Source organism: Trachurus japonicus, chromosome 15 (genome assembly GCF_045865225.1).
Source record: "Trachurus japonicus isolate A0001 chromosome 15, Traja_1.0".
NCBI lineage: Eukaryota > Metazoa > Chordata > Actinopteri > Carangiformes > Carangidae > Trachurus > Trachurus japonicus.
The window spans coordinates 2,964,506-2,980,456 of record NC_140921.1 but is presented as its reverse complement, the minus strand read 5'-3'; the positions used below and the strand labels follow the sequence as shown (position 1 = coordinate 2,980,456).

The 15,951-nt window shown below is 42.0% G+C and overlaps 1 protein-coding gene across 3 annotated transcripts in view; it reads right to left on the bottom strand.

Annotated features, from left to right (window-relative positions):
* The window catches only part of LOC146973014 (spectrin beta chain, non-erythrocytic 1), a 152,946-nt gene that overhangs the window by 83,588 nt on the left and 53,407 nt on the right, over positions 1-15,951 (bottom strand). The window contains exon 1 of one of the 3 annotated variants that reach the window (XM_085799254.1): positions 12,598-12,838. The exons of the other annotated variants lie outside the window; for them this stretch is intronic. Within the exon in view, the coding sequence (XP_085655380.1) occupies positions 12,598-12,838 (241 nt within the window). Of the gene's footprint in view, positions 1-12,597; positions 12,839-15,951 lie in introns of those variants that run through there. 3 annotated transcript variants of the gene reach the window in all.

Here is a 15,951-nt window from a genome sequence, read left to right as displayed (position 1 = left end):
CGTCTCCAGAGTCGCTGAACCGTCACCTGGACGGTTCAGAGTGGAAACCCCCGACCGGCTCGTTAGAGGAAGTGAAAACGCTGCAGGAGCCCCAGATATAGTATAGGCATAAATATAATGATTAAAACATTATTAGGGTCCGGGCAGCGCAGCTGCCAGGACACTATTGTATTCCTAGGAATTCTTCTTCTTCTTCTTCTTTCTTTCTTTCTTCTTCTTCCAAGGAAGTCATACTTCCCATGGGCGAAAACTCACCAAACTTTGCACAAAGGTTCAGTCCCATGCCAGATTCACTCAACTCCAAGGACATGTGCCCCCCCCTCCCAGGGGGGGCACAATAAGCGTTTAAATTTAAAAATTTTAAAAATTCCTACCAAACCAACGGTAGATGCTACAGTGTTGAAACTTCACCACAATGTAGCCTCAATACTGCTGAAACTTTTGTCCACTTAAACTTATTACAAATTATGAAGTCCATCACTCTGTTTTTTTCAATAACTGTAAAACTTTTAAAATGTATCTCCTCCCACAATTTTTGCTCAATTGACACCAAACTTGCTACAGAGCATCTCCAGACAGTCCTCCACATAACTTGTTTCTCGGATTTTTGATTAAGCAAAAATTGAGCCTACAGTGCATGAAAACGTTTGACTGTAAACACTACTGTAAACATATACCATCACATTCTTGCTAAATACATTTTCAAACTTCCTGAAAAAAAATGAGAATATTCTGGAGTCATGGTTGATGAAGTTTGGCAAATATCAGAATTTTAATTCAAAAACTGAATTTTCTAGAACATTTTGAATTCTGCTCTCATGGGAACAACTGCAGTCAATGTGAGACTGGAATTTATAAACATCATATTTTCTCTTATGAAGCAAAACACTTATCATTAAAAACAAATCACCAACATTTCCATGCTGTCAAGATGCAATTTATGTATTATCAGATTTTTGTTTAGATGACTGAATTATTGACATTTTGACCATTTCATCACAACAGCTGCCCGGGCACTGGCTCACCTGAGTGGATAAATGAAGCTACACAGCAGGTCTCAGTACCAGCCAGTTAGCTCAGTGAGTTAGGAGCTGGTTCTCGGTGTCAGAGATTGTGAGTTCGAGACCCAGCGAGGGAGAAGATGATGATGATGACAGTTTGAAATGGCAGATGTCCTCAAGCTATTTTGCTGTCTAAATGCAATTTATGTATTAACAGATTTTTGTTTAGATAACAGAAATCTGCGTCCACAACAGCTGCCCGGACACTGACTCCCTGAGTCTATTTGAGAAGACACACACCATGTCTCACTTCCAGATAATTAGCTCACTGAGTTAAGCGCTGGTTCTTGGTGTCAGAGGTTGTGAGTTCAAGACCCAGCCAGGGTGATGATGATGATGACAGATCAAAATGTCAAATGTCCTCAACACGAAACACAAGACAATTGTCCTAATGGTGGCATCACAGCAAGCTTCTAAATTTAAAAATCCAAATAGCTTGGACTGGACCATCTGCGAAGGCTCCTAATATCTTAGACTCATAGTAGATGTTTGACAAATACATATCATTATTTTACCTCAAAAACTGATTTTTCTTTTTCTGCCTACACGACAGTGAATGGCTTACTCAATTTGTGAAGCCACTGTTGAACTGCCACTTGTCAATTAGCTCAGTGCGATAGACAACAGTCTTTGGTTCCCGAGGTTGTGGGTTCAATCCTCAACTGATGCAAATTGGACACTATAAGGACAACTGTCTTGTCTTCCTATTCTCCTGTTTGTTGCTCAGAATTGCCTAAATATGCCCAAAAGTAGCCCGGACCCGACCCATCGCTGCGCAGCAGCTATAATTGATTAATGGTTTTTAAAGGATAATTGCCTTTTTTTTTTTTACAATCTGGACCTCATTTATCCTCCGCATAATGGAGTCTACAGGGCAGCAGAATGCAGCCTCTAAATAACACATTATCTGCAGAGAAACTCCTTCATTTCACCAATATTTAGTTCTGATAGGCTAGTGCTATTCCCCTCTGAGTCCGGGGTTAGCTGTTATCAACATCCGGGGTCTGTAGATTGTTGCTACCGCTAATGCTACGGTTTGTTTCTGCGTGTTTCCGACTTGTCAGAACAAAATGAGCAGCTGGATGAAGTTCAGCTTCCACAGGCTTCCTCTCCTCAACCTGGACTCACTAAAGCTCCGGCTAGTTGAGATAAAAATGGACCCGAATGCCGAAGCAGAATGATTATTATCAGAATGAGCCGGGCGGCGCTCAGAGATGACATCATCATCCAGGTCAGAGGTCAGTAGGTCAACCTACAGACCCCGGATGTTGATAACAGCTAACCCCGGACTCAGAGGGGAATAGCACTAGCCTATCAGAACTAAATATTGGTGAAATGAAGGAGTTTCTCTGCAGATAATGTGTTATTTAGAGGCTGCATTCTGCTGCCCTGTAGACTCCATTATACGGATATACGCGCCTCTCGGCTGGAGCTCATTTCATCACAACCACTTGTAATGACACCAAAGTTATCTGGGGGAGGAGATGATCGGATTTTATGATAGAAATAAGGTCCAGGTTGTAAAAAAAAAAACAGCAATTCCCCTTTAATTGATTTTAAAACATTTAACATCTTTAAATCTTCTCTAATTCCAGCTTCAGACATGAACTTCCTGTTTGTCTCTGAGTGGAGACTAAATAACAAACCCAACACACCCAACGTGTCTCAGCTCTCAGACACAAATACTGATCGATCAATACTAGAAATAATCATTAGTCAGCGCCCCACGGCCCGACAGACACACACTGAACGTATCAGACATCTGTTTCCACTCGCTGAGGGTCACACACACACACACACACACACACACACACACTCTGACACACACACACACTGACACACACACACACACACACACACACTCGGGGCTCTGTTCACTCTCCCATGTCTGTGGTGTGTTTCCAAATCCAACCCAGTTCTGGGCCGTTCACGGTGGATCGCATGACATTAACCAAACACACACACATACACACTTATACACACACATTTACACACACATTTACACACTCTGACACACACACACACACACTCTGACACACACACACACAGGGTAATGGTAATATTGGGCGGCCTCCCTGCTCCTCCGGTGGGAGATCAGGAATGCAGGAATCCTGGAAGTGCAAAACTGGAAGTGTGTATTTTGATAAGGTTATATGATCGTGTGTGTGTGTGTGTGTGTGTGTGTGTGTGTGTGTGTGTGTGTGTCTGCTGAGGTAAAAGGCTTCATGTGTTCTCCAACAGAGCGGCTTTATGCCGGTGGAATGCTACGGTTAGCGTAGCATTCATTGTTAGCCTCATTGTTGCCGTGACGAATCGATCGATCTTTAGTTCACGTTCTGACAACAGCAACAACATGAACATTTTCTCTCTTTCTTTCTTTCTGTTTCATTTTCAATCATTTGTTTATTGTCGGCCTATTGATCATTGATTTCTGATTAAAAACACCAGGTTTGTAACTTCCTGTGTAGCGTTAAAATAAAACAGCTGGAGCAGATTAAACCTCCGTTTGTCACATTTTAACAAACTTAAATCAACATTTATCACTGTTTTTTGATCTTTTACAGACTAAACACTGAATTAATTCATCTAAGAAAGTGAAAATCAATTAAAAATGATGTGTATTTGATCATTTTACTTCCCATCTGATCAGTGTTGTGGGTCAGGAGCCTGCTATTAATCTTTATTGAATCTGATGTGATAACATTATATTTGAGGGCGTCGTCGAGATTAAATTAGTCTCGTAATTAAAAGATGATTCACAGCTCGGGGGTGAAATAGAATAAATAAACAACATGACCCACATTGAAGGGTTTCTAAAATAATATCAGAGTGTGTCATCCTGTTGTAGAACATCTGTGATTAAAATATTAAAACACAACCGAGCTGCTGTCGTCCTACACAAAGTCCTCTCGGCCAATCACACTCAAATGAATGGATGTGAATGAGACATTGTGTGTGTGTGTGTGTGTGTGTGTGTGTGTGTGTGTGTGTGTGTGTGTGTGTGTGTGTGTGTGTGTGTGTGTGTGTGTGTGTGTTTTCTTGGAGACGGAGCCAGATTGAGGAACAGAGCAGCATTGAGAGTCGGACGCTGAGCGAGCGGCGACCAGACTGTTGAAATGACTGAGGCCGTCTGTCCTGACTGACTCTGGGTCAGTTCAGCCTCAGCAGATCATCACAACCTCTTCACTCTAATAACTAGTGTTGTAAGGTGTTTCTGCTCCATCTGATCCGGTTGGTTCTGGTTTATGACATACTAGGCGGGTTTATATGGACAGTTTTAAAGTTTCAAATCGGTTTGGGAGACTGAACCGATTGAAAAAACATCATATAAACACCTCAAACCGTCTCAATTGTCATCATATTGCGGCAAATTGGCCCATTGCCATAATCACTATAGTCATAGCAGTAGGTTCGTTACCTTTAATTCTCGGTGCAAGCTGTTTTTAGAACGGCGGAGCAGAGCCGTGAGCTGCTCAGAGCTACACTACGGAGGCTCATTATGGGATTTCTTGGTTCCCCTCATCAAACTCATCAAATACACAATCCAACAACTCCACAACGCTCTGGTGGACAAGTTGTGACCTGCACATTCACCACGCTATGAGATAATAACACAGCGTTACCACACAGAGTTGTTTTAGAGGGAAATTCATGCAAAACCTCTGATGCGCGTTGCCTTCAGGGACAGTTTTTCATCAACAGTCTCTGCATTTCCCTCTAAAACAACTCTCTCTGATTGCAGCTTCTTCAATGTGAGTATTTCTGGTTTCTTTGTTCCTTTATGACAATAAACTGAGTCTCTCTTTGGTTTGTGGACAAAACAAGACATTTGAGGACGATGTCGTCTGGTGGTTTGAGAAACACTGATTGATGTTTTTCAACATTTTATTGACCAAACATCTAATCGATTAATCGTTAAAATAGTAGTAATAGTTGCAGCTATAGTATTAAAAGCTGTGAAAGTCTGAAATGAATCATAGTTTAGTTTGGGTCGGACCAGATTTCAGGTCTTTGGTTTCAGCTTTCAAACCTGTAAATTTGGTTCGGATCAAACAGACAAATCTGAAAAGTCCAGATCAGATGAGGACGGAGAGATAAAAACTGCTGGTGTGCTTTTATTTTGAAAACCCAACGTTTACTCTCTGATTGGACCTCGTCATCTCTCACTCACGTTTCTTTTTCCTCACAGGTTGAAACAAGACAAAACTTTTACTTTTACTTTTGCTGTTCCATCACATCTTCACTACACTATCATCAAACACTGAAGTTAAAAAGGAGTTTTAATAATAATTTATCAATAATAAAATCATCATCATCATCATCATCATCATCATCTTCGACTTGGTTCAGGATCAACTCAATACAGTCCAAAGTCTAACACACACACCTACAAATCACAACCACCACCTCACAACCAGCTACACACACACACACACACACACACACACACACACACACAGAGCAGCCAAGCCCATTTAGCATTTGCATTCCTGCTGCAGGTCATTACAACACACTATCGAGGCGAGATAAGATCACATTCTCTGATACACACACACACGCACACACAGTTGCACACAGAGTTTTCTTTACCTCACATAAACATGACACACACACACTCACACACACACACACACTCGCTCACAGACACACACACCTGCTCACACTGAATCTTCCTCTTTTATGGCTCTTTTACTGTCGATGCAGCTTTTATGTAATAAATGCAACATTCAAGGGCAGTTGGACGTTTTAGTGCTCGTGCATGTGTGTGTGTGTGTGTGTGTGTGTGTGTGTGTGTCTGTGAGTGTGTGTGTTGTTGGCCTGCTGTTCCTTTCACGCTCTGACAGCTGAATAAAGACTCTGCGGCGTCTTCCTGCTCTTTCTCTCTCTTCACAGTCCAGTTATGAAACCGATCAGCAGACAAACAGCCAGTCAGTACATGTAAACAATAAGTAAACAGTCTGTAAACAGGCACTTAACAGTCTGTAAGCAATCAGTAAACAATCAATAAACAGTCAGTAAACAACCATTAAACAGTAAAGAGTCAGTCACTCAGACCGAGGACTCGTTCCTTCTTCATCGCTGCCAAAATAAATCAACTTTCCTTCATTACAGTCAAAGTGTTAAGAGTTTGTTCACTGACTCAGATTCCTCATCCGTGTGTGTCTGTGTGTGTGTGTGTGTGTGTCTCACTGTGTGTGTGTAACTGTGTGTGTGTGTGTCACTGTGTGTGTGTGTGTGTGTCTCACTGTGTGTGTGTAACTGTGTGTGTGTGTGTCACGGTGATGCTAATGAAACAGCATCGTGGTGCGACAGACGTCCATCATCCTCATCATTAAACAGGTTCAGAGGGTTCAGGGTCGACAAGTTTCACTCACTGCAGGTATTATTAGCACCGTTAGCATCGTTAGCATTGTTAGCATCCAGACTGTGAAACTAATCAGAGTTACACCTGTTTAAAGTTCAGAGGAGGAGGAGGAAAAGAAGAAGAAATCCCCCGGGATGACGACGGAGGTTGGCCGGCCGAGCAGCTCTCCAGAGCGGCTGCTGCCTCTGTGGAGCTTCACTTCTCCGAAAAACATCGGAGCAAACTTCTAAACAGCCGTCATTTGGATAAACTGGCCGTATATTTGGGATCTAGACAGTTACTTTCTCACATGAAAAAATATTAAAACTTAATAAAGATACATAATTACAGCGCCAGAGTGGGAAATAAAACAGCTTTTCGTCTGTTTTACAGCTACTGCTACCGGTTAACGCGAAATGCATTCTGGAAAACTTGTAAACGGCATACTGCGGTGTGAACGGTGTCGGTCTGCTGAAGTAGCAGACTGAATACCACATTCAGTATGCAGTACACAGTACATACTAACGCAGTATGTAGTATAGTAGGCAGTACGGTAGTATGTGGTTTCAAAAACAGCCATATTTATTTCTTCTTCTGATCACTGAGTTTCTCCTCGTGTGGTTTCAAACCTCAGAGGAACTGATCAACTCATCTGAGGTTTGTTCACTTCCGCTTTTAACCATCTCAACCATCAACACACACACACACACACACACACACACACACACACACACACGATCTATGTTTATCTTTACTTTTCACTTTATAATGTTTCTCTCTCTATCTCTGTTAAGCCCCGCCCCCTCTCTCTCTCTCTCTCTCTGTTGTGAGCATGTGAAGCTCAGTCAAGTGTCGCCATCAAAGAACTCTTTCATCCTGCAGATGTGAGTGGAGAAACACAACAATACAACCACAAACACACAAACAACACACAAACACACAGTGACTTCCTCATGTCGACCGGTCCTTCAGGTAAGTTCGCCGCCGTCTGAAGGAACATGAAACATGGCCGCTCTGATTTCTCATCTCTTCCTGGAAAAACGTTTCACTTCCTGAGTTTAAAGAAACGACGCAACAACAGTTTAAATGTGTTTGTTTTGTGTGTGTTTTTTTTACCAAAACTAAACAAAACTCAAGAGTTTCAGATCGTTCGTTTTACTTCTTTCTTTCTTCTGCAGACTAAAATAAACATAAACAAGTGATGAAGAGGAGGAAATAAAAACTAAGTGCTACAAGTTACATCACATGGTTCATCCACTTGGCATCAATAAGCAGCACATAGAAGAAATATAAGTTTTTATAAAGAAGCTGCTGAGATTTAATATTATTTATTTCCATCCTCATTCAGTTTGATCCAAATTAGTTTTTCCTGCACGTTCCTGCAAATAATATATATTTTTATTTCACATATGGAGTTCAATAATTAACAAAACTGTGTTCTGAAGCTTTATCAGCTGTTAGATCAGTGGTTCTCAACCTTTATTGGCTCGTGACCACATTCTGACATCACAAATTTCTGGCGACCCGTCAATCAAGATGCACCAGCTCAGATATTTTTATATGCTGCATTTTATTTTAACTCGATTTATCCGAGAAAGTGAAAGTACAGAATACAGTTGTTTAAGATTGTGTATGGTGTTTTTAAATCATAATTTTAAAAAGAATGATAATTAGTTGAAAAAAATATATCCTCATCAGTAATTTTTTTTCAGGCGACCCTTATTTGAATTCCAGGCGACACCACGTGGGGTCCCGACCCCAAGGTTGAAAAACACTGTGTTAGATGCTAAATAAATAAACAGAGAGTTTATTTATGATATAACAGGTGTAGCTCCTGATGACGAAGGAGGAGGAGGACGGACTGCTCCTTTAATTTCACTAAGAGGATGGAGGGAGAGATGGATAGAGGCGGAGGAGGAGGAGGGAGGGGGGGGTGATGACAGCAGCTGAGCAGAAGCTCATGAAACATTGATGAGGAGGAGAAAGAGAAAGAGGAGAAGAGGAGGGAGGACGGAGGAGAAGGTGGTTTAGACACACACACACACACACACACACACACACACACCCTCCTCTCCGTTAATCCTCACACACACACACACACACTCCCAAACCACCGAGACCTCCTCTGATTGGCCGGCTCAGGACAACAGAGCCAGGAAGGAGAGGGGGATGCTGGGAGCTGAGGAGGAGGAGGAGGAAGAAGAAGAGCAGGTCTGTGGTTTGTTGTTGTATATTTGATGAGATCTCGTCGTGCTCTAACAGCCAATCAATTCATCTCCTCGTCGTGACATCACTGCCTCGTATGTATTTAAAGGAAAATCAACCATCGATAAAGGCAGAGTGAAGCCCCGCCCCCTCCCATCGACCACGTGTCTGAAAACAAAGGCTTCTGATCGATCTTTATGACTCTTGTTATGATTTATAGATCATTTATAGATTATATGAAAGCAAAGAGGAAGAAGAGAGCATCACAGGACCAATAAAGATAATAAACAGCATCAGATAATAAAGATTTAAAAGAAACCGAACAGAACCTGAGTCCAGTTCTGCTCCAAAAAACGTCTGACATTAAAATTAAAAGAGACGTGAAGCTTTAGAGCTGAAGATGAAGACAAAAATGAAAAAAACAAAACCAAACCAGCACTTTGCCTACCTCATACATGTTTCAGTATTGTCTAATGTGTTGTCTATTGTCTAATTGTGTCTTTTTATGCCTCACCGTAGCTTGTGGTCTGTGTAATTCTATGTATTTTATCACTTTTATGTTATGTGTATAGGGACTGCAGATGGAAATTAGCTGGGAGCTAAATCTGGTGCAACCACCTTTTCATTTTTTCCTGCAAATGATTAATGTAATTGCACATTGTCCCTTATTAAACTAATAAACTAAACTAAACCGGGGTTTAAAGACAAAGAAGCGACTGTGGAGGTGAAGAAAACAAAGCACCGGTTCAGTTTGGTTCTGCTACGGTGGCCCTGAAGGCTCAGTCTCACATAAGAGATGAATAAAGTCAACTAGTTATACTAAACTAATCATTAAATAACAGATTCAGTTCAATTAATTAAAAAAAGAAAAAACGGACGCTCCATCTGTCTAAGGTCATTACAGGTGCATTCTGGGAAATGTAGTCCAGAACATTGGCTCGGATCAACCAGGACAGAACCAAGATGGCTGCCGGAGCCGTTTATCAGTCAGGGCAGAAATAAAATCTCCCATGAGGCCGTGCAGCCGACGATCACTACGTTCGATTCCGCCTCTAATGAGGAGGGGGACGCCGCTGCTGCTCTCTCCTCCTCCTCCGTCTCTTCACAGACCGATTAGCCACCGACCACATCCATATTCATCTCCCCGCTGGGAATCGAACCGCCGCCGCCGCTGCTGCTCTGAACCACCTGAGCCACTTGAGAATTTACGACCTCTGATCGATCGACGCGTTCCTCTGTCTGAGCCGAGAGGAGACCAGCAGGTTGGAAAACATTACTATCCCATCACAGAGCGCTGATCTCCCCACCACAGAAACTAACACTTTTAAACGGTCGGAGATATTTTGGACATTACCACTGCACTGCTCTAATGTTTATTTTAGTAAAGAAATCATCACAACAAGGACAAAGTGTTAGTTTCTCTCTGTGATGGGATAGTAATGTGAGTGGCTACATGCAAAAACACAAAGTTTATACTGTTTATACTGTTCACTATATGAGTTCAGTGGTGTCTCTAAGGATTCCAGTCATGTACCAGAGATATCTGATTGTTTTCTGAGTGTTTGTTGTGGTTGAAAGAATTGCCCCCATGGGTTAGCGTTGTTGCTATCCCTAGCGCCGGGTAGCCATGGTAACTCTGGTTTGCCTGCATCAATTTTAGTCGCGATTTTTGCTCCCGCCAACACTGGGTGACCATCAGGACAACGATTTAGGGGTCAAAAATGACCGGAATTCTCCTTTAAAAACCTTCACTCAACCTCTGTAGAACCGAGTCTGTTTAGATCGAGACAGGAAACGTTGAAAGAAAATAATTTATCGACCGACTTTTAAAAAAGTCGAGCAGTGAAACTTTGTTTTGATGTAGAAACATTTAAAACGCAAAGATCATCATTGTTTAGTTTCGACTGGATCGACCAATCAGGTGCTGCAGCTTCTCGACCAACGACGAGCAGCAAAGAACCAAATCATGATAAATATTAAAAACGTGGAGAGAAAGTTCAGTTGTGCAGCGTCATCGTCTCCACCTTCGTCTGAGCTGTAAAAACTTATCAACAGATAAAAAGCTGCTCGTCTCCAAACCAACACAACACTGATAAGACCTGACAACACAACAACATGGCGTCCACCTGCATGGCCTCGAGCCAGCTGCTACTTTTAGAGAAGAAGAAGAGGAAGAGGAGGAGGAGGAGAAGGAGAAGAGGAGGACGAAGGCCTCTGATCTCCGTCAGATCGATGCGGCTCCATTAGCCTTCAGCCTTCAGCCTTCAGCCTTCACTTCAGCCTTCTTCAGCCTTCTTCAGCCTTCAGCCTTCAGCTAAACTCGTCCTGCCGGGAAAGTTCACACCAAAGTGTTTCTGCTTTTAGCTCCGGTGTGAAAATCTGTTTAATGACGATGACGATGATGATGATGAGCACGAAGACTAATGAACTTGTTCTGATCATTAACGCTGAGTCAGGTCTAAATATCGCCCGGTCATCATCATCTCCGATCGGTCCCGAGTCCTAAAATACGATCTCGCTGTGAAGTCACGTCCACGTTAAGCGCTTTATTTTGAAAAACAAAACTGTTGTGCTTTACTTTGAAAACAGGAAATGTGTTCAAAAATGTTGTTTTTAACTCAGTATTTCCTGTAACTAAGCAACTGCAGAGAGACGATCTACTTCCTGTTTGCTCAGTGGAGCTGACGGTCATGTGACCTGTTGTCGTCTTTTTCTTATTTCAGGAGAAAAAAACGACTTATTTGAAGCTGAAGTTTTCCACCACAGCAGATTATTAGTGTGTGTGTGTTGGTGTGTGTGTGTGTGTGTGTGTGTGTGTGTACAGAGATGAGCTAATGCTAATGTTTGCTCAGAGTCAACAACAGGCTCGTCCTCTCAGAGCAGGTCAAAGGTCACCGGCTCCTCATCTCATCAATGAATGAAGTTTTTTTTTTTAAGTTTTTCTTTGTTTTTTAAAGTTTTGTAGTTTAAAAAGTTCCTCAAACTTTGATCGATAAAGTTTTGTTTTTGTGCAGAAGTAAAAAAAGAAAAGAAAAAGTAGTTTAAAGTGAAATAGAGACGAGCGATTAAAGGTCTAATCTGTCATTGATAAACTGTGTCTGAGTCTGGGTGTGTCGCTGCTCGCTGCCCTTCAGCAAGGCACCAGACACCCAGCAACCCTGCAGCATTAACACAGTTATCAGTGTGTGTGTGTGTGTGTGTGTGTGTGTGTGTGTGTGTGCAGGGTGCGGCTGTAACACACACACACACACACACACACACACACACACACACACTCTGAGTTCACTGAGATAAAGTTAAAGCTGCTGAATCATTCACAACAAAACTCTGATTTCACTTCAAACCAGAACCAGGACTCTGATTAAACATGCACTGCAAAAAAATCAAAAATCTTACCAAGAATATTTGTCTTATTTTTAGTCAAAATGTCATTTCTAGTCAAAATAAATCTCATTCTACTTAAAATAAGACTCTTCACATTAAAAAGCAGCTTGTTTTTAGTCACTTTTTACTTCTTTAAAGCAGATTTTCACTTGAAATAAGTAGAAAACTCTGATAGTGGAGCAAGTTTTTCTTCCTTATTACAAACACAAAAAACTAGCTTTCACTGAAAATTAGTTTGAAACAAGTGAAAATGATCTAAAAACAAGTAATTTGTTAGGTGATGAGTCTTATTTTAAGTGGAAAGAAATTAGTTTTGACTAGAAATGAGACATTTTGACAAGAAACAAGACAAATATTCTTGGTAAGATGTTGAGTTTTTGCAGTGTTAGTGAGCTCAGACTTTTCTTACATCACATCACATCCACACTCTTTCTCTCTCTCTTTCTTTTCTTCCCAACCACAGACAGACAGAACAGAAACTAAACTGAACTCCTGAAGTTTCTTCATCATCATCGTCTCCAACTCTTCTGCTTGTTTCTTCTTTCTTCTCCTTCTGTTTTTAACCATTCATCCTCTCCCTTGCTCCTCTCTTCTCTCTCTTACCTTGCAGCTGCTTGAACCTTCCCTCCAGCTGGTTGTAGTTGAACGCAGCCTGTCCTGAGAAGCCGCCGGGCCCGGGGCTGAGGCTGGGGCTCGGACCGCGGCCGGGGCTAGAGGCTGCGTGGTGATGGGACGGCCCCGCAGACGGAGACAAGGGTCCATCATCATCTGCATAGTCCGAGGCCGGGGACAGAGGACCGGGAAGACCGACGGGGACGGGGACGGTGGCGCTCTGGAGCTCCATGGAGAAGGATTTGTGGGACGACTCAGAGGAGACGAGTCCAGAGCGGCATCAAGGAGACCCGAGGAGTCGCCGAGGAGACCGAGGAGTCGCCGAAGAGACGCAGAGGAGTCGCCGAGGAAACGGAGCGAAAGCAGGAAACCAGAGGGAGAAGAGAAGAAGCTCGAGTTTCAGAGCAGAGTAGAGTAGAAACAGAAGATTCAGGTTCCAGCTGGATTAAGTTCCAACTGATCCAAGATCGGCTGAACCTGAGGTGTTTAATAAAAATAATAATAATAATAATCCACTTTTTCTCTTCTTTTTCTTCTTGTTCTTCTTGCAGGATGGAGGAGAAGAGGAGGATGAACTGCAGAGCCTCTCTCTCTCTCTAACACTGTGGAGGCAGAAGAAGTCGCTGGCTCAGCAGAGTCACCGCGGCGACGGTGGCAGCAGCAGCATCACGCTTCTGTTTATCTCTCCATCCATCATCCGTCCATCAATCCATCAATCTGTCCGTCCAGCGATCATCACACCTTCTTCTTCCCTCCACACACACACAAACACTCACACACACTCTCTCTTTCTTTCTTTCTGTCTTCGGCCACAATACAAAAAGGTGGAGCAGACGGCGCCGCAGAGAGAGAGGGAGAGAAACAGACGGAGAGAAAGAGAAAGAGAGGGGGAGAGAAGGAGAGAGGAGGGAGAGAGAGAATGAGCGCGTGGGTTTGTCGTCCGTCCGGTGAAGCAGCAGCCGCCGCTCAGACACTGAAAACACCTTCAGACAGAGAGAGAGAGAGAGGGAGAGAGAGTCCACAGAGAGGGAGGGGGGAGGGGCCGCCGGGCTCCTCCCATCGGCCAATCACAGCCCTCGCTTCCCGCATGATGTCATGGGTTCATTAGCATAAGGGGCGGGGAGAGGGGAGGGAGAGAGAGGAAGGCAAACAGAGGAGAGAGAGAGAGAGGACGAGGCTTTGACTTTTAACACAGATATGAAACTGAAGATTATTAATGTTTAAAAAAGAAAAAAGATGCTGAATAAATACTGAATTCTTCATTTATAACACATGAATACTCATTATTAGTTTGTATATAAATGTTATAAATACAGTAAGTGTTTATCAATGATGAGTTAAAGATCTTAACTGTATTTATAAACTACAATCTAATGAATATTCATGTGTTAATGATGAATTCAGTATTTATTAATGCTTAACTAATGATTAATAGTGTGTATTTATTATAAAGTTGTTACCATATGTTACATTATAACAACCACACACTGTTAAACATTAGTTAATCAATATGAACTCTTTATCAATTACTGAATAATTCAATCAGTGCAGGAGGAGGAATGTTTTATTAATAATGATTAACTGATGCTTCACAGTGTGAATTGTTACCAAACATGACTCAGGCTTTTTATTCAACTCTTTAACTTATTTAACTGTATTTATTGATTTTAATTTCATATATATTTATCACTTTTGTATTTCGTTGTTGTTTTTTTAATAAAAACAAGAGAAAACTTTAATTTAAAAGTTTCCCACCATTGAAAGAATAAATGACAAGACAAAGAGAGGAGGACACTTTTTAACTTTTAAATGGACTTTCTGGTTTTATGTGACATCATCAATAATGGACAAAGTTTTTTAAAATAAAGATCAATCAGTCGAGTCTGGAGGTTTTGTTTGCATCTGGATCTATTTGTTGATGTATTTAAATATTTATTCATTCATTCTTCAAGTAAAGATACAAAACGGCTAAAAAAACAACTTTAAAAAGTGAAAACTGAAGTTTTTAACTCGTTGTTTCCATCAATCACTGATCAGTCGTTGGATCAATTCATTCACTTCAAGTTCATCTCTTTTATCAAACAGAAACAGAACAAATGGAAACAACGTCGAAGCGTTAAAATGTTGCAGAGAAACTTCTTTGTTGGGTGGGAACAGACCGAACACACACACACTGACACACACACACACACACACACACACACACACAGCAGATATCATGTGAAACTCCTCGTCCCTCTCGCTCTAATTCGTCCTGACACTGTGGCTGCAGCTTCTTCATGCTCATAAAGCTGATGAAGAGGAACAGGGAGGGGAGGGGCCGGACCGGGGGGCAGGGTGGAGTGTGTGTGTGTGTGTGTGTGTGTGTGTGTGTCTCAGGATTCCTGCGTCTCATGGCTCAGACGCCCAAACATCCTGAGACTCTAATATTAGAGGCTGTTGTGGAGATGTTCTTCCTGTCTGAGCCGCGCCAGCACTTCCTGTTGGACCCTGCTGTCCATCAGCACACACACACACACACACACACACACACACACACACACACACACCGACACGGACACACACGGACACACACGGACATGGACAACAATAGAGAATCAGCTTCACTTCCTGCTCCAGAGGTCAGAGGTCGCGGCGTGGAGACAATACAAGGAACAAATATCCATGTGACCCTGAAATAACTGAGCCAGTGACAGGTCAGACCTAACAGAGCTCTACTGCAGAGAACAGAACCAATAACCGATCAATAACTGATCAGAATCATCACCGAGAGTAGAAAACCAGCATGAGAACAATAGTGACGGACGAGAGTTTCACTATATATATCTAATTTTTCATGACACTATATCACCGTTTAGACTAATCTGATGTTTGTAAAGTTTATAAAACCAATGATTGGACAAACATTACTATTTATGTGTGCACATTTTTGTAATTAGTCATGGTTATCATAGATTAGCTGGGCTAACGGTTAGCTACCTGTTTAACTTTAATAACTCAGTGACTCAATAAACGCTCCATGAAAAAATATTTTCTCCAGCGGATATCTGAGTTCCAACATGACTGAGCTAACTGGAGTAGTTTCATGTCGTGTCCCACAACGGGAGGGTTTTAACAGCTGACGTCCTGCTGTTAGCTTAGCTACCGTTAGCTTAGCTACCGTTAGCTGTCCCTGTCAGCTGAGCCACTGATGCTTTCTAGACAAGTGAAACAAACTACCAGCAGAACTGAGATCAGCCCCAACTGTAAGCACTTTTAAATCCAGGTTAAAAACATTTCTCTTTTCACGTGCTTATAGCTGAGAACTTAAAACGTTATCTATTTTCTTTTACTTTTATTTGCTCT